Source organism: Oncorhynchus nerka, linkage group LG21, assembly GCF_034236695.1.
Source record: "Oncorhynchus nerka isolate Pitt River linkage group LG21, Oner_Uvic_2.0, whole genome shotgun sequence".
Lineage (NCBI taxonomy): Eukaryota > Metazoa > Chordata > Actinopteri > Salmoniformes > Salmonidae > Oncorhynchus > Oncorhynchus nerka.
In genome coordinates, this window is record NC_088416.1 from 22,629,801 (window position 1) to 22,656,879 (window position 27,079).

The following is a 27,079-nucleotide window of genomic DNA, read 5'->3' on the forward strand; positions in this document are numbered from 1 at the left end:
AACATAATCATATGTTGTGCTTTCGCTGTAAAACCTTTTTGAAATCGGACACGATGGGAAGATTAAAAACAAGTTTATCTTTCATTTGCTGTATTGGACTTGTTTAATGTGTGAAAGTTACATATTTCAAAAAAATATTTTTGAATTTCGCACGCTGCCTTCAGCAAAATGTTGTCGAGGGGTTCCGCTAGCAGAACGCCTGCGCTAGAAAGGTTAATGCAAAGATTAGTTTTCAAATGCACATGAAGCTACCAATACCACATAGGATCTGACAGAGAAGAACACACGACAGCACACAAATGTGTGATAATTATGGCTACTCGTTTTTTACTTCTGAAAGTTAGCAGTCTGTTAAATGTACATTATTAAAAAAAGGCCCAACATTACAACTTCTCCTCAATCTCCAAAAACAAACATACAAAACAACCCCCCCACCCCCACCAAAAAAACAACCCAGGACAGTATAAAGCTGCACAATTTTGTACCAGATACTCACAATAATAAAATATGCAATGCTACATTAAGTGGTTAAAAATACTTGAGGGGAAAAAGTATATATATTTTTTTTTTTTTTTTTTTTTTTACATCTTTAAAGAATATACATTGTTATTTTTCTTAACTAGCCAGGATTTTAGTCAAAAGTGCATTCTATATAACAAATATGAAAGGAGGAGAATCATACAGTAAATCGGAAGAGAAAATGTTACACAACAAAGAGGAACCTCTGGATATGAGGCAGACAAACACCTCAATGTATTTCAGATCAGATGAAGCAGGGAGGGGCTAGTGTAAAAATCGCCAAAGCAGGAGGAACAACACTACTCGATCACTCTTTGGGAGTCCATATTAGAGCCAGTCTATTGACTTACAGGAATTTAAAAACAAAACAAATATATGAACTAAACAAAACATTTCCTTTTGCCATGGCCCTTCCACGCTATCCACCTCCAGATTGATTCTCCTCCGTTTCCTTACTCAAACAAACAGCCACTCACCAAACCAACCGCCTCCCTCCTCCATGAACCAACACATCACTTCACTCACACAATGCATTGTCAGTCCCTCCCTTCACTGCGACTCGCTCACGCAGCAGTAAAGTGCAGAGGATACACACAAATAGAAAAGCTTTTTAAAACGAACGTTAAAAAAATAAAGAAAAAAAGCCTCATACTGAAACGCCATGAAAAACAGTAAGTAACTCATGGTTAAGCTGATGCTGAGGCCCAACTAACAGACCCACAGTAATGGCAGAATGGTTGTAGCTCTCTAGAGGGTGGGCATCTGTTAAACCAAACCCAATGGGCCAAATACCCGCAACTCAAGGTGGTACAGGGACTTGCTAATGGATGCTACTGTTCCTCTTCAGTTTCTCCCAATATACAAACAGTAACCTGATCCACTACTCAGCCTGAACCACCACTATGCTATACCCATTATGTGTTAATCCACAGAAACATGTCAGACATATTCTTGTGTGTGTACAAAATCAACCTCAGAACACCCTTCAAACAGATGGCACGGCTTTAGCAGGGAGTGCAGAGGGAGAGACCCAGAGAGTTGAACGACAGACAGAATATGGCCAGGGCCAGACTGTGTAAAGGTAGCTTTTGTTACAACAGCACCATAGAGGTTCCATTTTGCCAATACCGAGACAAACACACACCTTAACATTGCTCCTCAACACTCAGTCTTATCTGAGAAGAGTGGGGTGGGGGGGGGGGGGTGGACAACATCCTACAACCCACTACCAACAATCTGACAAGACAGAATCTCTCTCGGTCATTCATCAATACGAACAACAACCAATGGGACAGCGGGAACATTCACACAATAAAAAGGTTACATATGCAAACGTGATTTCTTTGAGTAAATGTACAACTTGAGTAAATGTATCGAACACCAGATATTGAAACGCATGTTAGACATAATCCTCCAACCGATCACTCAACAGGATGTTCCGAGCGAGATGAGAACAATTCTTCAGTCTGAAACCGAATGTAACATATTTCCAGAAAATATCACTAGAAAATAACACATTTGATTGCTAAACCGTTAGCCTGTATCACTACATCTAGGCAACATTCAACATGTTTTGATTCATCATTATTTGCCAACGTGTGAGATAGGGCCTCAATGTTTGCGTAACCTTATACAGTATATGTAACACTAAGGAGAACAAACCGTTACATTACAACAACAAAAACGTGTCCTGCTCCACACCAAGCTGTGGAAGATAGGCTGGTTGGGGAAAAAAAAATACAGATTTTTTTCAGTTAAGAGTTGTGCTGAAAAGGTCAGAACCTTGTGTTTTAATGACCTTTTACAGGGTGACCCGTATTATCTCAGCAGCAGCAGCGGGGGAAGAGACAGAGGAGCGAGAGACAGAGGAGCGAGAGACAGAGAAAGAGAGACAGAAGAGACATGCGAGGTCCAGGTTGGGTCGTATGTGATAACCCGTCACAGTGGCGGTATTTGAACTCTTTTGATTACAGAAGACAAAAAAATAATAATAATCTCTTGACAAGCATTTTGTGTGAAGTGAGACCAGTGATGACATACTGCTTTTTGAAGTGTGTGTGTGTGTGTGTGTGTATATATGACAGCACGTTCAGGTTCATCACGTTTGTTCTGTTGGGAACGTCTAACCTTGTCAGCTCTGAGGCTGTACATGTCAGTCAAGAAGACAAATCCCAGAACTGCATAACAACAACACAACCAATCCCACACACTGTTACATTACACTCCAGATGTTACGAGATCTAGCCTGTGTATAAGAAATATGTCTAGTACTGCAATTAAAGCACCAATTAACCAGAATCTCTGTTGCAACAGACAAGTAGTAGCACTAACAGGCGTTTTCTAACCTCCCCACTGTGACCTATGGCAGTGATTCCTGGCCTACTGCTGGTAGAGCCAGTGTGGAATTCCTTAGGGAGAGACAGTGGGAGACCCAGTTGGCACCAGGATGGTAAACAGGTCAGCCTTAGGACCAGGACTTACAACTCCCCCGAATTGTGCAACCGTTGTTAAAGTCAGTCGACACAAAGGACTAAGTTGATGAAATGGATCTGTTCTGACCCGCTACCTGGATAAGGAACCACTAGTAGAATAATGACATTAGCAGCTGTCAGTGGAGAGGATAAAATGGACACAAACAAGGGATAACTCACATACCGGTACACACACACAGCCTTCTACCATGGGAGGCAGGTTGTCTAAGAACACAGGAATTTCGAAGAATATTTTCACAAGAAAAGATATGAGCAAAGAGGTTGTAAAAATCTGTGTCAGTTGACTTGGGTCTTTAGCTAAGTGGGTCACTCACTTATCTAAAGTGTAGACTGAAAGTGTACCTGTCTGTATCCCTCACGCTCTCCCACACACACTGGTGTGTACTGAGCTGTGAGTGTCATGTTCATATCAGTATTCGAGGGGCCGTTCTACACCAGGGGCCAGGGAGAGTTGGGGTGGGGGTAATCGAGGTGTGGCAGGCAGGCCTGGAGCCCAGGGCCCACATAGGGTTCAGTGATGCTGGGGGGCCCCAGGCCCTTTATCCTGCGGTGCCATGTAACGCAGGTAGCTGCTGTCCTCCTGCCCACAGTGGGTGAGGGGCTCGCTCTTGAAGAGGGCGGGGGGAGGAGAGACAGGGGGCACAGGCAGGTGGTGGTGGGGGAGAGGGGGTGCTTGCAGGGGCGTGCCGGGGTGGTGCTGCTGCTGTTGCGACGTATGGTGGTGAGGGAGATGGTGAGAGGGGGTCATGTGCAGGTGGGAGAAGGTGGCGTGTCCCACGGGGGCGCGTGGGGGAAGAGCCCCTCCTGCAGGGCTGAGGCCCAGAGGGGCGGAGGTGGTGGCAGCTGAGGGAGCGAGGCCCGGGCCAGATGAGGAGGGGGCAGAGAGGTGGAGAGGCAGGGGGAGGCTGCTGCCCTGCAGAGTCACAGGGCTGGTGACCCGGAAGCACTTCTCCTTGTGGGCCTTGAGCATGTTGGAGAAGCGGAAGCGCTGGCTGCACAACTCGCAGGGGTAGGGCTTCTCTCCTGTGTGGGTGCGGCGGTGGCGCTTCATGTTGGGCCTGCTGGTGAAGCTCTTCCCACAGATCTCACAGATGAATGGCTTCTCTCCTGCAGGGGACAGGGACGGCGAGAAAGGAGAGAGCGAGAGAGAGGCAAAAGGAGAGTCAGGGACTAAATCACCCCAATTAGTTGAACTTTCACACGTCACAGAACCTCATGCACAAGAAGAATAATACACAACCTGGCAACACTTAAGTCCTGTGCTGATTAATGCGCTCTGAACTTCATGAAGATCTGGTCTGATTGCAAAGTTAAGGTCCCTGTAGGAGAGTATTAGTGGTCATTGCTGTCTAGCCACCCACTCAGCGATGCCAGTTCACACTTTGGGATGAGATGTGAAAATGAACAACGGCTGTTCATTCGAGAGCTGCTCTCATTACCCTTTCATTCAATGTGCCCGTTACGACCCCCGTACACTCATTCACAGCACACTCAAAGCAACTCTCGGCTTTAATCTGAGCTGCATGTTTTTTCCTGAGAGGCTCCGGTAAACCATTTACAGTATGACAGTGGATCATTTTAATCGTGACAAATTATACTGGGGCCATTTTGTTAATGTTCTGAAACTTCTGTGAAGTAGGTAAGTTCCAGAGGAAAGGATAAACCTTGGGGGAAGAAGAAAGAAAGAAGGACGAAGAAGAAGAGTGTGTATTATAAGGCATCACTGGGTGTGTCTCCGACCACAGGAGGCCAAATTGGTCAGCGGCGGCCGGGAGAGAGGGTCAAATAATTACACCATACAAAAATAACCACCAGGGCAGAGTGCAGGGAATCCGCCCACATTAGGGAGGGAGAAATGACATTTTAAAAAAAGACTGAAAAAGAACAGGCCTGCGGCAGAGGAGAAAATGTAAGATGTAATATAGAATGCGTCAGGGTAGTCATTAGAAGTAGACATGGAGGAGAGGCACCACTGATGCTTTGCCACCCTCTCATTATGTAGACTGGGCGAGGTCTCGGTACCGCTCGTCCTGGGACGCCCCGTTCATTTCCTTTTATAGAGCATCTACGGTGACTCACTGGCTGACTAGGGATCAAGACTGAAGGCCATGCAGACTCTCCAGTAAATGGGATGGCTTTGGTCAGGGAGCATTTCCGAATGTTAAAGACTGAAGAGGTCTGGCTTCTAACATTATTGGAAGACTAGTGTCTGAATGTTTGGCTTCAAAACATTTTGATGACAGGAAAAAGTTCAAAAGGCTTTTTATAGGAATAGGTCCTTGAGGGTGTGCTTTGTAATTGCACGTTTGTGTCAAACAAATTCCTCAGTGAGTGTGTGAGTGTAAACAGCTGCGTGTGTTCTCTGTCTCACCGGTGTGTGTTTTCATGTGCTCGTCAAAGTACTGCTTCATGTTGAAGTCCTTGCCACACCACTGACACATGAACTGCTTGTGTCCGATGTGGATGCTCATGTGGGAGCGTAGCTGGTACTTATACTGGAACCTCTCGGCACAGTTCTATAGAGAGACAGGGAGGAGAGAGAGAGAGAGACATTTAGGGTGTCCCAAATAGCACCCTATTCCCTTGTAAGTGCACTGTTTTTTTTTTTTACCAGGACCCATAGGGGGTAGTAGTGCACTATATATGGAAATAGGGTGCCATTTGGGACGTAGCCATTTAGACTACATAGCACATACACAATCATGCCTGGAATGGAAATCCATAAGGGCTACTATATAATAATATATACATAAACAAACATAATATATACCTAACACAGATGCAGTGGAAGAAGGAGCCCACTACGCAGTACTGGGTCTGCAGTGCTCTTTAATAACAATGTAATGACACGTTAGTGGAGTTGCTTTATTTAACCACATGGAGCCCCCACAGCCCCACCAATCCAACCAACCACACGTTCCCAGACAACCCTCCTCCCTTTGTGGTTGGCCACACAGAGGCCCACCCAGGTTGAGGTGGTACCTGCTTCCTACAGAATGTCCTATAAACCAGAATGCTGGGTTTGCAGACGAACACCTGAGGTGAGTTCAACAAGGGTTTTGTTTCCCCCGAACATGTTATTTAGTAACAATTTCGGTTGAACGATTTGAATGAACATTCCAAAACGTTACAATGAAGCCGCAAACGGCTCCTTTTTGTAAGGAATACCGTGGCTTTTTAAGGCGCAATATTCAAACTGAAAATGACTTTGCTCTTAATACACGTAAGTGATTATTTGTAGTGGCAGTTTAGACCCGACACAGGCATGTACACTTCCGGTCAAAAGTTTTAGAACACCTACTAAATTCAAGGGGTTTTATTTCTTTATTTAGACTAATTTCTACATTGTAGAATAATAGTGAAGACATCAAAACTATGAAATAACACATATGGAATCATGTAGTAGCCAAAAGTGTCAAACATATTTTATATTCTTCAAAGTAGCCACCCTTTGCCTTGATGACAGCTTTGCACACTCTTGGCATTCTCTCAACCAGCTTCATGAGGTAGTTACCTGAAATGCATTTCAATTAACAGGTGTGCCTTGTTAAAAGTGAATTTGTGGAATTTATTTCCTTCTTGATGCATTTGAGCCAATCAGTTGTGTTGTGACAAGGTAGGGGTGGTATACAGAAGACAGCCCTATTTGGTAAAAGACCAAGTCCATATTATGGCAGGAACAGCTCAAATAAGCAAAGAGAAACAGCAGTCCATCATTACTTTAAGACATGAAGGTCAGTCAATACAGAACATTTCAAGAACTTTGAATGTTTCTTCAAGTGCAGTCGCAAAAACCATCAAGTTCGATGATGAAACTGGCTCTCATGAGCACCACAACAGGAAAGGAAGACGCAGAGTTACCTCTGCTGCAAAGGATAAGTTCATTAGTTGCCAGCCTCCGAAATTGCAGCCCAAATAAATACTTTAGAGTTCAAGTAACAGACACATCTCAACACCAACTTTTCAAAGGAGACTGTGTGAATCATGCCTTTATGGTCAAACTGCTGCAAAGACACCACTAAAGGACACCAATAAGAAGAACCGACTTGCTGGGGCCAAGAAACACGAGCGATGGACATTAGACCGGTGGAAATGTCTCCTTTGGTCTGGAGTCCAGATTTATGGTTCCAACCGCCGTGTCTTTGTGAGACGCGGTGCGGGTGAACGGATTATCTCCACACGTGTATTTCCCGCCGTAAAGCATGGAGGAGGTGGTGCTATGGTGTGGGGGTGCTTTGCTGGTGACACTGTGAATCAAGGACCACTTAACCAGCATGGCTACCACAGGTGTCTCGTAGTAAAGAACATGTCAGGAGTCGGGACCAGACAGGCAGGCAGCGTTTCTCAGCCAGTCGAAATCATGAATCCGTTGGTATCATTTTAAGGATATATACAAATAAATGTTTATTGAGAAAAGGTAAAAAGATAAAGTGCAGATAGTTTGCAGTCTTTCCAGCTTCAGTTTGAAGTGATTGTGTTAGCTGTGTTGTTGACTAGATTCTCTGAACAATAGTTTCCTGACGAGAGAGCAAATGTTCCAGGTGAAATTGCGCCTCATTAGCTCATTGTTATGGATGTGTCCAAATAATTGTCACTAGAAAACAGCTTAAAACAAATGCAGCTACTGTTGTTATTCTGGCTGCACTGTTTGACGTGACTGTAAGTTAGCCATAGTTTGCTAGCTAGGGATAAGAAGGTTGCCTGCCAGTATGGCAATGTAACATTTAGAATGAACGACTGGGTAGCGTCCATAGACACAGAACAAAAAGACTGAACGACTGGGCCGAGTCTCTGGCAACCGAACTGAACGACCAGCCGGCTTGGGTAGCAAGCAAATCATAATTTGAATATGTTGGTAACCCATGGTATAAAAGTGATGCCTTCGAAGCCAGTGTTTGGAGGATATATTGGAACTAGAGGTCGACCGATTATGATTTTTCAACGCCGATACCGATTATTGGAGGACCCAAAAAAGCAGATACCGATACATATTCAGAAATTATACATACATACATACATACATACTACACAGTTGAAGTCAGAAGTTTACATACACCGTAGCCAAATATATTTAAACTCAGTTTCACAATTCCCGACATTTAATCCTAGTAAAAATCCCATGTGAAATGTCAGAATAATAGTAGAGTATTATTTATTTCAGCTTATATTTCTTTCATCACATTCCCAGTGGGTCAGAAGTTTACATACACTCAATTAGTATTTGGTAGCATTGCCTTTAAATGGTTTAACTTGGGTCAAACGTTTCGAGTAGCCTTCCCACAATAAGTTGGGTGAATTTTGGCCCATTCCTCCTGACAGAGCTGGTGTAACTGAGTCAGGTTTGTCGGCCTCCTTGCTCGCACACGCTTTTTCAGTCCTGACACAAATTTTCTATAGGATTGAGGTCGGGGCTTTGTGATGGCCACTCCAATACCTTGACTTTGTTGTCCTTCAGCCATTTTCCCACAACTTTGGAAGTATGCTTGGGGTCATTGTCCATTTGGAAGACAATTTGTGACCAAGCTTTAACTTCCTGACTGATGTCTTGAGATGTTGCTTCAATATATCCACATAATTTTCCATCCTCGTGGTGCCAGCTATTTTGTGAAGTGCACCAGTCCTTCCTGCAGCAAAGCACCCCCACAACATGATGCTGCCGCCCCCGTGCTTCACGGTTGGGATGGTGTTCTTCGGCTTGCAAGCCTCCCCTTTTCCCTCCAAACATAACGATGGTCATTATGGCCAAACAGTTCTATTTTTGTTTCATCAGACCAGAGGAAATTTCCCCAAAAAGTACGATCTTTGCCCCCGCATGCGTGCGTAGATTGTCAGAATTACAAATATCTATTACAACAATACTGAATTAACAATGAACACTTATTTTAACTTAATATATAATATAATACATAAATAATATCTATTTATAGTCTCAAATAAATAATGAAACATGCTCAATTTGGTTTAAATAATGCAAAAACAGTGTTGGAGAAGAAAGTAAAAGTGCAATATGTGCCATGTAAAAAAAACTAACATTTAAGTTCCTTGCTCAGAACATATGATGGTGGTTCAATATTCCCAGTTAAAAAGTTTTAGGTTGTAGTTATTATGACGTGTCATCTGTATTTCATATACCTTTGACTATTGATATTCTAATAGGCACTTTAGTATTGCCAACCCAATCTCAGGAGTTGATATGCTTGAAGTCATAAACAGTGCTGTGATTCAAGCATTGCTAAGAGCCACTGGCTAACGCAGTAGAGTTTGAATGAATGCTTACGAGCCTGCTGCTGCCTACCACCGCTCAGTCAGACTGCTCTATCAAATCATAGACTTAATTATAATATATTAAACACAGAAATACGAGTCGTTGGTCATTAATATGGTCAAATCCGGGGACTATCATTTCGAAACAAAACGTTTATTCTTTCAGTGAAATATGGAACCGTTCCGTATTTTATTAGACGGGTGGAAACCCTAAGACTAAATATTGCTGTTACATTGCATAACCTTCAATGTTATGTCATAATTATGTAAAATTCTGGCAAATTAGTTCGCAACGAGCTAGGCGGCCCAAACTGTTGCATATACCCTGACTGCTTGCAATGAATGCAAGTGGCAATTTCTCTTGTTAATATTGCCTGCTAACATGAATTTCTTTTAACTAAATATGCAGGTTTAAAAAAATATATACTTCTATGTATTGATTTTAAGAAAGGAATTGATGTTTACGGTTAGGTTCATTCGTGCAACAATTGTGCTTTTTTGACGAATGTGCTTTTGTTAAATCATCCCCCATTTGGCGAAGTAGGCTGTGATTCAATGATAAAGTAACAGGCACCACATTGATTATATGCAACACAGGACAAGCTAGTTAACCTAGTAATATCATCAACCATGTGTAGTTAACCTAGTGACTATGTGAAGATTGATTGCTTTTTTATAAGATAAGTTTAATGCTAGCTAGCAACATACCTTTGCTCCTTGCTGCACGCACGTAACATGTGGTCAGCCTGCCACGCAGTTTCCTCGTGGAATGCAATGTAATCAGCCATAATCGGTGTCCAAAAATGCTGATTACAGATTGTTATGAAAACTTGAAATCGGCCCCAATTAAATCGGCCATGCCGATTAATCGGTCGACCTCTAATTGGAACTGTTTTGCCAGCCCTCGACGAACAACACCCGTGCCAATATATCCTCCAAACACAGGCTTCTCGGGCATTATCACTTAATCAAATCAAACTTTATTTGTCACATGCGCCAAATACAACAAGTGTAGACTTTAAGGTGAAATGCTTACTTACGAGCCCTTATCCAAATGTGCAGTTCAAGAAGAGTTAAGAAAATATTTACCAAGTAGACTAAAATAAAAGTTACAATAAAAAGTAACACAATACGATTTATTAAATTGTTCAGCAGTCTTATGGCTTGGGGGTAGAAGCTGTTGAGGAGCATTGTGGTCCTAGACTTAGCGCTCTGGTACCGTTTGCAGTCCAGTAGCAGAGAAAACAGTCTATAACTTCGGTGACTGGAGTCTCTGACAATTTTATGGGTTTTCCTCTGACACCGCCCATTGTATAGGTCCTGGGTGGCAGAAAGCTTGACCCCAGTGATGTACTGGGCCGTACCCTCTGTAGCGCCTTATGGTCAGATACCAGGCAACCATGTACCATGTAACTGGTCAGGATGCTCTCGATGGTGAAGCTGCAGAACCTTTTGAGGATCTGGGGACCCATGCAAAATATTTAGTCTCCAAAAGGGGAAAAGGTTTTGTCATGCCCTCTTCGGGACTGTCTTGGTGTGCTTGGACCATGATAGCTCGTTGGTGATGTGGACACCAAGAAACTTGAAACTCTCAACCCACTCCACTACAGCCCTGTCAATGTTAATGGGGGCCTGTTCGGCCCACCTTTTCCTGTAGTCCACGATCAGCTCCTTTGTCTTGCGCACATTGAGGAAGAGGTTGTTATCATGGCACCACACTGCCAGTTCTCCTCCCTATAGGCCATCTAATCATCGTCTGTGGTTATCAGGCTCACCACTGTTGTGTCGTCAGCAAACTTAATGATGGTGTTGGAGTCGTATTTGGCCAAGCAGTCGTGGGTGAACAGTGAATACAGGAGGGGACTAGTACACAGGGGCCCCAGTGTTGAGGATCAGAGTGGCAGACAAGTTGTTGCCTACTTTTACCACTTGGGGGTGGAACATCAGGAAATCCAGGATCCAGTTGCAGAGGGAGTTGCAGTCAACGAACAGCATTCTCACATAGGTGTTCCTTTTGTCCAGGTGAGAAAGGGCAGTATGGAGTGCGATTGAGACATCTGTGGATCTGTTGGGGCGGTATGCGAATTCAGGGAGGATGCTGGGAGGATGCTGTTGATGTGAGCCATGACCAGCCTTTCAAAGCACTTCATGACCACTGACTTGAGTGCCACGGGGCGGTAATTATTTATGCAGGTCACCTTCGCCTCCTTGGGTACAGGGACTATGGTGGTCTGCTTGAAACATGTAGGTATTACAGACGCAGTCAGGGAGAGGTTGAAAATGTCAGTGACACTTGGTCCGTGCATGCTTTGAGTACACGTCCTGGTAATCCGTTTGGCCCTGCAGCTTCATGAATGCTGTCCTGCACAAAGGTTTTGATCACATCGGCTACCGAGAGCATTATCACACAGTCATTCAGAACAGCTGATGCTCTTGTGCATGCTTCAGGGTTAATTGCCTCAAAGTGAGCATAAAAGGCATTAGGCTCATCTGGCAGGCTCACGCCACTGAGCAGCTCGCGCCTAGGTTTCCCTTTGTAGTCCGTAATAGTTGTCAAGCCCTGCCACATCTGACGAGCATCAGAGCCGGTGTAGTAGGATTCAAAGTTAATCCTGTATTGACGCTTTGCTTGCCCAATTGCTCGTCCGAGGGCACAGCGGGACCTATAAGCATCCGGATTAGTCTCCTGCTCCTTGAAAGCGGCAGCTCTAGCCTTTAGCTTGATGCGGATGTTGCCTGCAATCCATGGCTTCTGGTTGGGACATATACGTAGTCACTGTGGGGACGACGTCATCGATGCACTTATTGATGAAGCCGATGACTGAGGTGGTGTATTCCTCAATGCCATTGGATGAATTCCGGAACACACCCCAGTCTGCGCCAGAAAAACCGTCCTGTAGTGTAGCATCCGCGTCATCTGACCACTTCCGTATTGAGTAGATAGTCACTGGAACTTCCTGCTCTAGTTTCTGCTTGTAAGCAGGAATCAGGAGGATAGAATTATTGTCAGATTTGACAAATGGAGGGTAGGGGAGAGCTTTGTATGCATCTCTGTGTGTTGAGTAAAGGCGGTCTTGGATGTAAGTTTTCCCGTATCAAAGTCCCCGGCCACCAGGAGTGCCGCTTCTGGGTGAGCACCCTCTCCCTTGCCCATGGCGTTATAGAGTTGGTTGAGAGCGGTCTTAATGCCAGCCTCGTTCTGTGGTGGTAAATAAACGGCTACGAATAATATAGATGAGAATTCTCTTGGTAGATAGTGTGGTCTACAGCTTATCATAAGGTACTCTACCTCCGGCGAGCAATACCTTGAAACTTCTTTAATATTAGACATCGCGCACCAGCTGTTATTGACAAATAGACACACACCCCCACCCTTCGTCTTACCAGAGGTAGTCTCTGTTCTGCAGGTGCATGGAAAATCCCGCTAGCTCTATATTGTCCGTATCGTCGTTCAGCCACGTCTCGGCGAAACACAAGATGCCACAGTCCCCAACGTCCTGTTGGTAGGACAATCCCAATCGTAGGTCATCAATTCCACCCTCCAATGATTGCACGCTAGCAAGAAGAATGGATGGCAGTGGGAGCCCACTCGCTCGCCTACGGATTCTCAGAAGGCTGACCGATCTGTGGCACCCTTTTCTTCATGCAAAAGGCCTGTTCCAGTGAAAGCAGGACATCCATCTCAAAGGACCCGCCAAAGGAAAAGTTTCTTCCGCGTTGAGTAATCGCTGTTCTGATGTCCAGAAGTTATTTTCAGTCATAAGAAACGGTAGCAGCGAAATTTAAAAAAGAAGTTACACAAAACACAAAAAAAAGAACAAAATAGCACAATTGGTTGGGAGAATGTAAAACGTCAGCCATGTTCCTCGGCGCCATCTTGTATATTAGCGAACGTTGGAAAACTTAGTGATGTCACCAGGCAAACCAAAACTCCATCCATGCAAAACTTGAGGGGTATACTACGAAGGAAGCTAGATCTACTCAGGGTTTTCTAAGGCTAGCCAGCTTCAGTTAGCTTCACATTCAAGCTCAGGCTTAATCCATACTACGATGGTGTATATTGCTCGTCCAACTCTGGCAGGCTTATAACTGCGTGTAAATGTCACACATGGCTAGTAAATGCCGAACTCTTCATTGAGACCATGCTGAAACATCAATCCATGGGCAAGTCGGTACCACATTTGAATTTGTGCCAAAATCTAATTGAAAGAAGTGTTGTACTGCAAATTTAGCAGGCTATGGTCCGAAACGGGCTTTTAAAAGTGCTGTTTTTATTTGATTACTTATCGTTAATGCCGGCTTTGCTGTGCTTTTCAAAGCATAAGCACCTCCCACTCCTAGCAATAAAATAATTGTATTAAGTCATACAAAAAGTTTACTGTGTGTGAGGTTTCAAATGCATTCCGTCATTACTAAAATGTGGAAGGTGATAGGAATTTTAACATTACAATTGAATATTCAGTCGTCTTCCTCACATGAAGGGGATGATGCGAGAGGGAAGGAATCTGAATTTATTGGTCCTCAACTCGCAGCTCAGACATTCAGTATAAATGGAGTTACTTGACCCGGGGCAGGTAGTTATGAAGGATTCCTTGCCATAGAAATGTATCTTGGTGAGCCTCGTTGTACTGGTTATCCCGAGTTGAACTCAGAGTTAGCTCTCTAACTGCTCAAACCTCATTCGTAGTATAGGGATCCACTGATTGGAAGGTCCTATGTAGATAGTTGCTGGTTGAAAAAAAAAGTAAACTATTAGGAATTAACACCTATCAACTGTTTTCACTTTTACAGTGTTAGTTTCATCAGCTGTCGTACAACAATATTACACAAAACACAGAAAAAACAGAGTTGACTGCACTGGGTCTTTAAAAAAAAGTAAACAGTCCAAAATAATCCAACTTCACCCGTCTGTATTTTTATTCCAGTTATTCTGTACACCATGTTTATTCATGGTCTGCTAATGTTTGACATGGACATGTTGCATCTAGACCTGGTTGCTTACACCAGTTAGCCGTTGCTACAACTGTGTGACCGTAAACATTTAGGGATAGTTTATATGTAGTCAAGTGTGCCTTGGCTCAATAGTAGTCACCATTTTGGAGCAGTCACAGTACAAGAGGCCATATTCTTCTGTTCAAACAACCCCATAGTTGTCTAAATCCTGCCCAGTCTGTCTGAGTTAGCAAGTCAAACCTCACCAGCTAGAAGTCAATATTTAAGCATTCTAAAACAAATATGAATACATTGACATGAATACTATTCATTCTCTGTTAAACACTGTCCTTATAACGCAAATATTCATGAGGAAAAAAAAGTGTATACACTCTATAAAGTAATCTTGAACTTAATCTTCTCCAGACTGAATGCAGGTGGATGTTCTATTTAAAAGATCTCCATCCATCATGCATGAATGAAGATTTGTTATTGAAGGGTTTCTGTAACTGGTATATTGCCACTTATCGGTGTTTCCTACCCCCATCTAGTGGTCTCTCTAGCACCCTACTCTATTACAATCCTGTGTTATACAGTATATTCTGAAGAAATTATCACATGGTATGTGTAAAATAAATATTTGATGACATTTCTCTGTTCGCTTTTGTATATAATCTAGATCATGCATTCGATTGTACTAGGTACTGATACATTGACGTTCTGATGTGTTTTCTTGCTTGATCATGTGACATACAATTATTCTTGAAACAGAAGCCAGGCATGCCTGCCTGCCGACGATTCCGACTGATGGCCCGAGGCCGAAACATTTGTGTTTTGTTGTCACCTTTCATTTATGATTTTGAAGGGAACCATGATGATTTTAATAAACATCTTTATTATGCTTTCAAGCCTCAGTTTTGGATTTATTTTGTTTTTGACAGTGTCTCCATCTCTTCCAATACTCTATAAAGTGAAATAAATCTTCTGTTTCAGTCTGTGTTTGAGTGTGGGAAGGACAGTGAGACTGAAAGTCTAAACAGCTCACCTCACAGCGGAAGGGCTTCTCCCCAGAGTGCTGCAGCGAGTGAACCTTCAGGGACATGCTGCGCTTGAACGACTTGCCACAGGTCTCACAGGTGAACGGCATGTCCTTAGTGTGAGCTGCAGAGATAAATGAACAGGTTAAAGGAGGACAACTACCAGAGGGACAGGGGACAGATATTGGGGCGTTAAGTTTCATGATGCTCAAAAGTGAAGAGTATTTATTCTCTCTCAATAAAAGAGAGCGATCTGAATATAGCTCCACGAAAGAGCAAGACAGGCAAGCGAGTGAGTTCCTTCCAATTGAGATGGATGTACAGAGCCCTGCGAAAGTATGCCTACCCCTTGCATTTCCTCACATTTGAATGTTACAAAGTGGGAGTAAAATGGATTTAAGTTGTCAAAAATCTACTCAACATATTCTAATGTCAAAGTGGAAGAATAATTCCATGTAGATAACTCAAATATAGTCGTTGCCTAAGTATTCAGCCCCTTTGTTTAGACAAGCCTAAATGAGTTCAGGAGTAAACTGTGGCTTAAAAAAAAAATCACACAAGTTACATGGACTCACTCTGTGTGAAATAATAGGGGTTGATATGATTTTTAAATGACTAACCCTTCCTCTGTCCCCCATACATACCACATATGTAAGGTCCCTCAGTCAAGAACTGAATTTCAAGCACAGATTCAACTACAAAGACCTTTTCAAACGCCTCAAAGAAGGGCAGTGATTGGTAGATGGGTAACAATAACAAATCAGACCTTGAATATATCTCTTTAAGCATGGCCAAGTTAATAATTATGCTGTGGATGATGTATTAAACCACCCAAACACATCAAAGATACATTCATCCATTCTGAACTGAGCAGCAGGACAGGAATGAAACTGCTCAGGGATGTTACCATGGTGATATTGAAACCATTACAGAGTTCAATGGCAGTGATGGGAGAAAACTGAAGATGGCTCAACAACATTGTAATGGCTCCACAACAATGACTTAAATGACAGAATGAAAAGAGGAACACAAATATTCCAAAACATGCATCTCGTATGCTACAGGACAGTAAAGAAATCCTGCAAATCAATACACTTTATGGCCTAAACGCAAAGCCTTATGTTTGGGGGAAAATTCAACACATCACTGAGTAACTGCCTCTTTACTTACAAGCATGGTAGTGGCTGCATCATGGTATGGGTATGCTTGCCATCGGCAAATACTGGGGAGGTTTTCGAGATAAAAAAGAAACGGGATGGAGCTAAGCACAAATTCTTAGAGGAAAACTTGATTCAGTCCGCTTTACACCAGACACTGGGAGAGGAATTCCAAATTCAGCAGGACAATAACCTACAACACAAGGCCAAATATACACTGGAGTTGATTACGAAGAAGACAGTGAATTTTCCTGAGTGGCCATGGGACAGTTGACTTAAATCTACTTGGAAAATCTACAGCAAGACTTTAGAAATGTCTGTCTGGCCATGATCTGCAACATCTTGACAGAGCTTGAAGAATTATGAGAAGAATAATGGGCTAATATTGCACAATAAAGGTGTGTAAAACTCTTAGAGACTTAGCCAAAAAAACTCACAGCTGTAATCGCTGCCAAAGGTGTTTCTAACATGTATCGACTCAGGGAGCTGAATACTTATGCAACAACAATATTTTTTAACTTATACATTAAAAAAAAAATTACACATTTTATTCAACTTTGACAGAGTATTTTGAGTAAATTGTTGACAAATTGAAATTAAATCCATTTTAATCCCACTTTGTAACAACAAAATGTGAAGAAATCCAAGGGGTATGAATACTTTTGTAAGGCACTGCATATCCTATTAGGGACATTTGGGAGTTACCAGGAAGAGCAGGAATAGACAAACTGGAGTCCACCTACCAACCATGTGCTTGCGGACATGAGCCATCGTGTAGAACTTCTTGTCACAGATCTCACAGGCAAACTTCTTCTCTGCGTAGCCGTGCACGATCTTGATGTGCTCGTGCAGCGACCACAGCTTCTTGAAAGACTTGTTGCAGGAGACGCACTGAGCAGCAGAACACCACACACAGATAATGCATTAAGAAACGGGTGATGACTGTTGTTGTTTTGTGACATTGATTACCCCGATACACCCTGACAGAATCCAAGAACAGGAGGAAGCAGCTGAGACTATCCCCGTGTCTGGAGGCTGCAGATGGTATTTCCCACACTGCTGTAACAGTATCTGTCTGGGCTGGTTCCTAACGCTCCGATTCCCTCTGCTGGACAAAGCGTTTCTTACATCCTTCAAATCCCAGAAATCTGGCCTTGATGACAAACTGAGATTTTAATTTCACTGTACCTGGTACGTAACTGTACCCAACCAAAGTACCTAATCAATGGACTCATTTTGATTGCTCAGGTCAAAAACACATTGTACATCTAATTAAAAAGCAGAGGCCAGGGCAGCGTCCCAAATGGCCCCCTTTACCCTACATAGTGCGCTACTTTTGACCAGGGCCCCCACATGGCTCTGGTCAAAAGTAGTACACTGTATAGAGAATAGGGGGTCATTTGAGACATGCACCAGCTCTCCTCCTTACCTGGATGTTCTTTTCACAGTCAGTCTGCTGGTGTAAGGCCAGCTCACTCTCCAAGACAAACTTCTTGCCACACTTGTCACAGATTTGCATGCGTCTGTGTGTGACGTTCATGTGCTTCTCCAGGTACCAGCGGGTGTTGAAGACACGGGGGCACTTTTCACACGCCAGCGTCTCCCGCTCCTCCCCATCCTCTTTATCCCCAGTGGCAGAGCCAGCTGAGGATGGGGTCCCCTTGCCCTCCCTGGCAGTCCGGCGCGTCCTCTTGGGCGGCTGGGTGGTCTTCTTCCGTCGGCCCCTGGTGGTCATGCCGGTGGTGCCCAGAGCGGTGCACTGGGTCTTCCTCCGGGGCTGACTGGTAGCGGGGGCCACCCCACGCCGGACCCGCTTGGCTCTCGTTCTGCGGCTCTCTATTTCTTCCTCCTCTTCTTCCTCCTCCTCCTCCAGATCTTCCTCCTCTTCTTCTTCTTCTTCTTCCTCCTCCTCCTCTTCTTCTTCGCTGCAGTGTCTCTCTGAGGCATCAGTTTGGGGGGCGGACTTGTCCCCCTTTGATACGTTAAGTGTCTGATTGTTCAAGTTGACTTCCACGATGATCTGCTCCCGCTTGAAGGACTCCTCCTCCTCCTCCTCTTCTTCCTCAGAGTCCTCGGAGGTGCCCCCATTGCCTGCCTGGGATCCCTGCGCACCCCCCTCCTGCCCTACTGTCCCCTCTCTGTAGTACTGCTGCTGGGAGGACAGCAGACCCCCAGTCAGCTGCGGGGACAACTGACTGGGGGTCTGGTCACCCATGGGGGTCTTGGCTGCCATCTTGTTGTCCACTAGCACAGAGTAAGGCTTGCCCCCGCCCTCCCGCTTGTACAGCTTGCCCGCTAGGTCCAGGTCTGGGGCGGGGGAATGGTAGTAGGACTGGGCCACCTGCTGCGTTCTGCGCCCCTCCTGTGACATCCCACCTGGGCTAGACACCTCTCCCTTCAGGCTCTGGCAGGATTTCATGTGTGAGGGAGGGGGAGACTGTAGTAGTGCTAGTTGAAGCACAGCCAGAGGTTTGTTAGCAGTGTTGGTATTCTTAAACTGTGAGAGTACCCTCGCTATGTTGTAAGGAGGGGCAGGGGGAACGGAAGCAATCCCCCACCCCTCCCGCCACTGAGGAGACAGGAAGGAGGAAGGGAAGAAAGCGTCACCCAGATTCAAACAGGGCATCCATGCTTAAGACTGAGGACAGACCGCGAGTGACATTCTGCTACAGCTTTGTTCCATAGGCTTCTGTTGAGCTCGACTCTCAAAGCTTCTCTGGAAGCTGGGGTGTCTGCTCTTCAACCTCTGAGGTTTCGGTCTCTCCGCTGATGAAGCCTCTCAGGTTAGTCTCTCGCTCGAGGCTGTCAATGTTATATTGTCCGTCGGGGCTTCAGCCTTTAATCTTCCGTCTTGAGGGGGAGCTTCACGCCGGACTTTGAGCCGCAGTCGGAACTTCTGTGCCTCGTTTCAGGAGCCATCTGCAATCTGCCGCCTGTGAGAGCAAGAGAAACAGAGAACGAGAGATTAGGCTGAATTGTGTGACAAGCGTGTGGTGCTGCCTCAGAGCGAGTGTGTCTGATGTGAAACTACAACCTGGGGTAGGCGTTGTGAACCGAGACTGAGCCATGCTTCACCGCAACCGTTTCACTGGCATGTGTGAACATCCAAACCACACGCATCAGAGCTTCGCTAGAGAGGACTTAACCCCAAACACACTCCTCCTGCTCGTCACAATCTATTTATGCTTTCAGGTCAAATCATCTTTCATCAATCTCACCATCTTGTTAACCAGACTTGATATATGCCATTATAATCATTAAACAAAAAAAAACGATACGGTCACATTTAATCAGAAAACCCCATCTTCCATCTGGGCTTTCAAATCACCAGTTCCGCAATACTTAAATCTCAGCTTTCACATTTCAATAGCAGTTAATACCCTGCCATGTATAACAATATTCGTACACTGGTATGAAATAGACCATTTTGCTTTATTTACTTTGCCTGGTAAGTCATTGAGAGCACAGTCTCTTTTACAATAACGATTAATGACGGAGCAATGATAATTGGAAATCGTGTAGGCCTCTCTCTCAACAAACTTATTGAAAAAGTAAGCCATTTGCTCATTTCAATTGGCTCCTTGAACTCTGATTAAAGGTGTGTGCTACTTCAATGCATGTATGATTTGCACTCGTACCTTAACGCCTATAAAATGTCACCCACCCCCACGCACCCACCCACCTATTGTGGCAGTCACAGCGCACAAAATAACCACAGTATGGGAGCTGTAAACGAGCTCAACCACAGGAAACTGTACATCAGCTTCTCTGTGTGAGTGAGTGATTGAGCGAGCCTGCACAGCGCATGTGATCAAAGAACAAATATATTTTGCGTATAGGAGTGTTTGGAAATGTAAACGAAGCGCTTGCATTATTCTTGTTACTTGGCGTTTGAGGGGTCATTTACTGCCTGCGCCTATAACACTGTCATGGCAGTGACCCTCGAGGCACAGTGCTCGAGGAGATGACACTAGGAAGTCGGACATAGCTACAAATGTAAGCTTTTTGTTATTTCCACATGTACGTTTGACCCCAAATGACCTTGGGCACGGTCGCTGACTCAGCACTGGAGGAGTTGGTTTCTTGACTTGCAACGACTTCGAGAGCCACTAGAAAAAAACATTTCCTCTCTCATAAACAACAAACATCCTCTGCTCAACGGCCCAATATAGGCTAACCGTCACAACCCACCTACAACCCACCTCAAGTCTGATCAAACCCTCCCCCCTAACTCAAAACTAAATACAGGGAGATTCCACAGCTGATTTCAAATCAATGCAATAATCAAGACAGATAGTGATATTAGAGAAGACACCTTTTATACCTTTCAAGCAATGACTTTATAACTATTCTGCTACAGACAGTCTACAATAGTGATGGGAGAAAATGTACAGTTACATATCACTATATTACTGATAATTTGACTCTAAGTAATGATTTGAAAGATGTGTGTGTGTGTGTGTACACACACTAGAGGTCGACAGATTAATCGGAATGGCCGATTAATTAGGGCCGATTTCAAGTTTTCATAACAATCGGAAATCAGTATTTTTGCGCGCCAATTTATTTATTTTTTATATACCTTTATTTAACTAGGCAAATCAGTTAAGAACACATTCTTATTTTCAATGACGGCCTAGGAACAGTGGGTTAACTGCCTTGTTCAGGGGCAGAACGACAGATTTTCACCTTGTCGGCTCGGGGGAACCAATCTTGCAACCTCACAGTTAACTAGACCAACGCAATAACGACCTGCCTCTCTCTCGTTGCACTCCGCAAGGAGTCTGCCTGTTACGCGAATGCAGTAAGACAAGGTAAGTTGCTAGCTAGCATTAAACTTATCTTATAAAAAACAATCAATCATAATCACTAGTTAACTACACATGGTTACTAGATATTATACTATTACTAGATATTATCTAGCGTGTCCTGCGTTGCATATAATCTGAGCATACAAATACCTAAGTATCTGACTGAGCGGTGGTAGGTAGAAGTAAACATTCATTCAAACAGCACTTTCGTGCATTTTGACAGCAGCTCTTCGTTGTGCGTCAAGCATTGCCTTGTTTATGACTTCAAGCTTATCAACTCCCGAGATGAGGCTGGTGTAACCGAAGTGAAATGGCTAGCTAGTTAGTGTTGTGTTGCTGGTTCGAGCCCAGGGAGGAGCGAGGAGAGGGGCGGAAGCTATACTGTTATACTGGCAATACTAAAGTGCCTATAAGAACATCCAATAGTCAAAGGTTAATGAAATACAAATGGTATAGAGGAAAATAGTCCTATAATTCCTAAAATAACTACAACCTAAAACTTCTTACCTGGGAATATTGAAGACTCATGTTAAAAGGAACCACCAGCTTTCATATGTTCTCATGTTCTGAGCAAGGAACTGAAACATTAGCTTCCTTACATATTTTTATTTTTACCTTTATTTAACTAGGCAAGAGAGTTAAGAACAAATTCTTATTTTCAATGACGGCCTAGGAACAGTGGGGCCTGTTCAGGGGCAGAACGACAGATTTGTACCTTGTCAGCTCGGGGGTTTGAACTTGCAACCTTCCGGTTACTAGTCCAACACTAGGCTACCCTGCCGCATAGCACATATTGCACTTTTACTTTCTTCTCCAACACTTTGTTTTTGCATTATTTAAACCAAATTGAACATGTTTCATTATTTACTTGAGGCTAAATTGATTTTATTGATGTATTATATTAAGCTAAAATAAGTGTTCATTCAGTATTGTTGTAATTGTCATTATTACAAATAAAAACACAAATTTAAAATTTGGCCGATTAATCGGTATGTTGGTCCTCCAATAATCGGGATCGGCCTTAAAATCATAATCGGTCAACCTCTAATACACACTCCTAGAAACCTGTGTCAAAACACTGGTATTTTTCATCCTATAGTTTGTTCCCCCATCTTTTTAAACAGTGAGCGAACATGTTTTCAGTTCTTTTATTTCCATGACTGATCAAAACTAATTTTCTCTTGCTCTCTCGTTTCTCTGCAGAAGACATAGTGAGCAACATGTTTGGAACATCAAATGGAGAAAAAAAAAATGGGAAAAAAATTGCAGTACCCGAATCGGAATGCATATTTAATTGTGAGAATCCCAATACATATCGTATCGGTACCTAAGTATCGTGACAATATCGTATCTTGAGGTCCCTGGCAACTCCCAGCCCTAGTCTAAAAGCAGTCTGTTCCGATGATGTGGAGAGTGATTCTGATCAAGCCAAAGAGGACCTCTAATAACAGATTGTAGGCCGCTGGACTGTGTCTGAGGCCGAGCTCCACACACAGCCCCAAACTCTCTGGGTCCACCTCCATCCACTACACTAACTTTGTGAGAACTACAATTCTGGAACAGACCGACTCAAATACACACATGCCTACACATGCAAGCACTCAAACAGAATGCCTACTGCTGTGTGTGGACAATTTTTTATTTTATAAAAAAAAACACAAAAAAACAGAATCAGAGGACAGACATGCATAGGCATTTAGACAAAAGCAAAACAATACACCCCCACCCACCACCTTTCTTCCGGTGCATGTTTACTTTCTGAGAATTGGACCGCTCTAGGTGCATTACAACCACAAGAGGAGGGAGTGGAGAGCACTGCGCGGCATAGAGCACCTCGTCTCACCTACTGGAGCATTAAAAACTCCCTCAGATACTCTCCTGCCCCGTATGCAGGCGTGATGTTAGATCTGCCAGAACCAATTCAATAGGCCCTGTACTCTCTTAACAGCTGCGTATGCACAGGAATGTAGCAGGGTCAAGAAGACAAGAGGCCTGTGCATTGATGATCCCTCTGAGTGGAGTGAGTGTCAAATGAGTCACGGCTTTCCTGATGTGTAGCGCAGGCAGATGTAGGCCTACCTTTACACTAAGAGTTTCAAACTCATTCGGAGGGCCGAGTGTCTGCAGGTTTTTGGTTTTCCCCTTTCAATTAAGACCTGCATAACCAGGTGTGGGGAGTTCCTTATTAATCAGTGACCTTAATTGAAGATTTGATTTGCAAAGAAATTACTGGACCAGAACTTATGACAACTTTGCACAAACTTAGTGCTGTTCCGGTCATTAACATGATCAAACAGAGAGCGTGTGCAAACGTTCCACAACCACACACAGGACAGCTGAGGTTACGCAACTCGTATTTAGTAAAATCCTTACTTAGATGAGTCACAGTAGAGTTTCGCTCACAATGAGAGAGCACGGCCCTTTGATGTGGTGAGCAGGAAGAGAGCAGACTTCACAATATCAGTGGTAATTGTACGATTACCTTGTCAGATGTCGAGGTTAAATTCAGTGTAAATTCGGTCGTTTATGACTCCGCTTTTTCCAGTTTGGTAGTGCTGAGCGATTCATGCTTTTTGAGGTTGGTCCGGTTTCAGCTTGCCTATTAAAAATAAACAGTTTTCGATTTAAATTATTTCTTTAAACATTAAATGCACTGTGTATTATGTGAGTTGAATGCTGTAAACACAGAATAAAACAATTAATACAAGTTGCAGTGAGGTAGTGACTACCCATTACTGCTTATCACTTATTAACCATAATTTATTCACAGTACTTTAATCAAATATTTATGTTGTGTATATTACATTTGTTTTAATTGATGACTATTATTTAATCCTAAATCATCTCTATAGAGCTGCTGCCTACGCAGTTTGACAAAGATCACTATTTCTTCAAAGTAAATACGACATACTGTTATGACTGCTGCATACCAACTGTCAATCACTTAGATCATGTATTTTCAGTTAAAGATACCTTGCAAAGCAACTGCTCTCTATCCCTCACTTTGTAGAATATTGGCCCGTTGGAAACTACAACTCTATCGCACAGTTCGGGCTTGATCTGATTTGTCTCTAGAGAAACTGCGCAATGTCTGCAATGAGCTCACAGGGAAAAAAACAGAACAAAATGGAATTCAAATATTTGAACTGACATTGGTCAATTAGTTTTTTTATAAAAAATTTAAAAAATGATCTAAAGTATCTGCAAGATTGGCTCAAATCCTGTGCAGATGGTAATCCCAACTTTATGTTGGTAAATTGCATGTAGATAGTGCCATGTCGAGGATATGCATCAAAGTGTGTCAGGTGAATCCTTCCCAGAGGTTTAGTTTCAATGCATTATTCTGCATCATTGAATTCCACCCTCCCTCTGCCTGTGGACTTTAATGAGCTTTCCCTTTGAGGCAAATGTGTGAGGGTTCACATTCCTGACTCCAAACTCATAAGACCTTAACCAGCTCACTACAGGAGGGGAGCCCCATGCCCCTGTAAGTATTTGTGCCTAAGCTTTCTACATGTATAGATAGAAGGGCAGCAGTGGTAGGCTATCATGCTTTGAACCTCCACTCTTTCCTAAACTCTAACCAAATGCATGGCCTACATTTCTTTTTTGCTCTTTCCCTCTCTCAGTGGTATAAAGTACTTAAGTAGTTATTTCAAGTATTTTTACTTAAGTTGTGTTTTGTGGTATCTGTAATTCACTACATCCCTGAAGAAAACTATATACTGTTTACCCCATACATTTACCCTGATACCCAAAAGTACTTTTGAATGCTTAGCAGGGCAGGAAAATTATCAAAATTCACACACTTATCATACCTACTGCCTCTGATCTGGCGGACTCACTAAACACATGCTTCGTTTGTAAATGTGGTCTGAATGTTGGAGTGTGCCCCTGGCTATCAGTAAATTAAAATAAACAAGAAAATGATGCCACCTGGTTCGCTTAATATAAGGAATTTGAAATGATTTACACTTTTACATAAAAGTATATTTTAGCAATTACATTTACTTTTGATACTTAAAGTATATTTCAAAGCAAATACTTTTACTCAAGTAGTATTTCACTGGTTGGCTTCCACTTTTACTTGAGTCATTTTCTATTAAGGCATTTTACTTTTACTCAAGTATGAGATTGTTGTACTTTTTCCACCACTACCCTCTCTGACAACACAGGAAAGAAAGAGGGGGAAGGATCGGACGATGAAATGCAAAAACGTAGGCTAATGAGATGGTCCATGGTGAGTCTCAGTTTTGACAGGTGAGAAGTATGTCAACCTTAAAGTAAAAACACTAATAAACGCATACTGAAAGCCCTTAAAATACATGTCACAGTCATTCGTGAGAGCATGCCATTTAGCTACTATTGACAAACACATTTATCTATGAAGTTGGGTCTGACGATGTGTTATGAAGGAACTGGAAGCTAATGTTGTTTTAGAAATGAGGCTATATTCAACACAGCGAACGTGTGCATGGCAAATGACACCTCATAAAGGCGTCTGCACAACCGACATATTGTGCTCAATAAAAGTTGACATTTTGTTTCGCAAGAATTGGCAAGGGTGCAGCTGGGCCTAAATCACTGCGGACACACTGCAAAGCAATCCTTTGCCCCTTTCTCAAACATAACAGATGATCTAGCACGAATGCTAACTCTGCTTCGTTTGTAATCAATCTGGCCTAGCTAGCCATTTCGCCAGCTGGCTAGCTAGGTTAACTTGCTAGCTACGTCAATTTGGCGCTAACTTTACCAACCCGCGATTTATTTTCAAAATACTAACAATTGATAAAATACGCATGGCTATATTAGTTGAATCCTACAAACTCCAAAACAACGCATATTAATAACTGTTACACGATTGAATGTAGTTTTTGTCGGTAACAACCAACTTTAAAAAATGAGTGCAAAGAAAGGGTTAAACAAAAAGGAAACGTTGGTTGGTCAAGACCGTCGGACGGAAGGCCGTTCGGCTAGCCAATTTATTAGCTATCTAAATAGATGCTTTTATTTTACATTAGTTGTAAAAATACACACTAACAAAGACATAAACAATTTAAATGTATCTACCTACCTAAACAAGCTCGCCACGCACTGTCCGTTTCACCAGAAATAATACTAGCTAAAGCAAATGTGAATTACCATTGCACACGGCTAACGTTAGCTAGCAAATCCTAGCTAATCACAGACGACTTTCACTTTTTTTTAACCCAAAACCTCCCAGATATAAATCGGCTAAAGCGATATTTTACACCAGTATAAAATCTTGCAGTATCAAATCTTATACAAGGTTAAACATGTCATTATTTGTTAATACAATTGTTTAACAATCACAACTACAAGAATCTTTAAAAGAAAATCGTATTCCCGATGAAAACCCTAGCATGATAGCGCACAGCTCGTTACATACTCCATGACGGTTTATTGTCAGCAGTCTAGCTTGATAATAACCAAGACAAGAAAATCATTCATTCGTTTTGCATTGTAGACAAATGTCATGTTTGTAAATACATGAAAAAATATACAATAACTTGTAGAGAAATTTTACCTTACCTTCGGTGAGAGCGCCCTCTTTCTCATTTCGTGCAATCAGTTGCAAGGGATTCTGGAGTGCTGCAGACGCACAAAAAGAGCCAGCTACTGTTGCAGTTCACCACTGTTTGATAATCCTATTGCAAATGTGTTTGTACTAATGCATTTTTAGAATGTATGACACTGATATGTTAGCAGTGCTACTGTAGATCCATCGCTACGTGGCCCAGACAAGGTCTCGCGCGCACTTACGTTACCGACCTCACTCATCCCAGGCACTGACAGGCAGGCCGCTGTCTGGGTTGGGTAGGCGCGCCACAATTTTTTCGTCTCCC

The 27,079-nt window shown here is 43.1% G+C and overlaps 1 protein-coding gene across 4 annotated transcripts; it reads right to left on the reverse strand.

Moving 5' to 3' along the window:
- Positions 1 to 302: 302 nt before the first annotated feature.
- On the reverse strand, positions 303 to 27,079 carry LOC115104100 (zinc finger protein 652-like). 4 transcript variants are annotated; one of them, XM_029625318.2, is made up of 7 exons: positions 26,766 to 27,079; positions 23,695 to 23,811; positions 17,831 to 19,334; positions 17,145 to 17,292; positions 15,253 to 15,368; positions 5,383 to 5,527; positions 303 to 4,118 (listed from the first exon to the last, which is right to left on the reverse strand). In XM_029625318.2, exons 3-7 carry the CDS (start codon positions 19,025 to 19,027, stop codon positions 3,523 to 3,525), a joined length of 2,202 nt encoding a protein of 733 aa, XP_029481178.1. In that variant the 5' UTR covers positions 19,028 to 19,334; positions 23,695 to 23,811; positions 26,766 to 27,079; the 3' UTR covers positions 303 to 3,522. The 4 variants fall into 4 exon arrangements, with proteins under 4 accessions (XP_029481178.1, XP_029481176.1, XP_029481179.1 ...); XM_029625316.2 differs by lacking the exon at positions 23,695 to 23,811; XM_029625319.2 differs by lacking the exon at positions 23,695 to 23,811 and having other exon boundaries at positions 26,761 to 27,079.

Coding starts and splice junctions, on each gene's coding strand:
- LOC115104100 (XM_029625316.2), bottom strand. CDS start 19,027: ATGCCCTGTTTGAATCTGGGTGACGCTTTCTTCCCTTCCTCCTTCCTG. Junction 17,293..17,830: donor ACTGTGAAAAGAACATCCAG/GTAAGGAGGAGA, acceptor TCTGCTGCTCAG/TGCGTCTCCTGCAACAAGTC. Junction 15,369..17,144: donor TGTCCGCAAGCACATGGTTG/GTAGGTGGACTC, acceptor TTATCTCTGCAG/CTCACACTAAGGACATGCCG.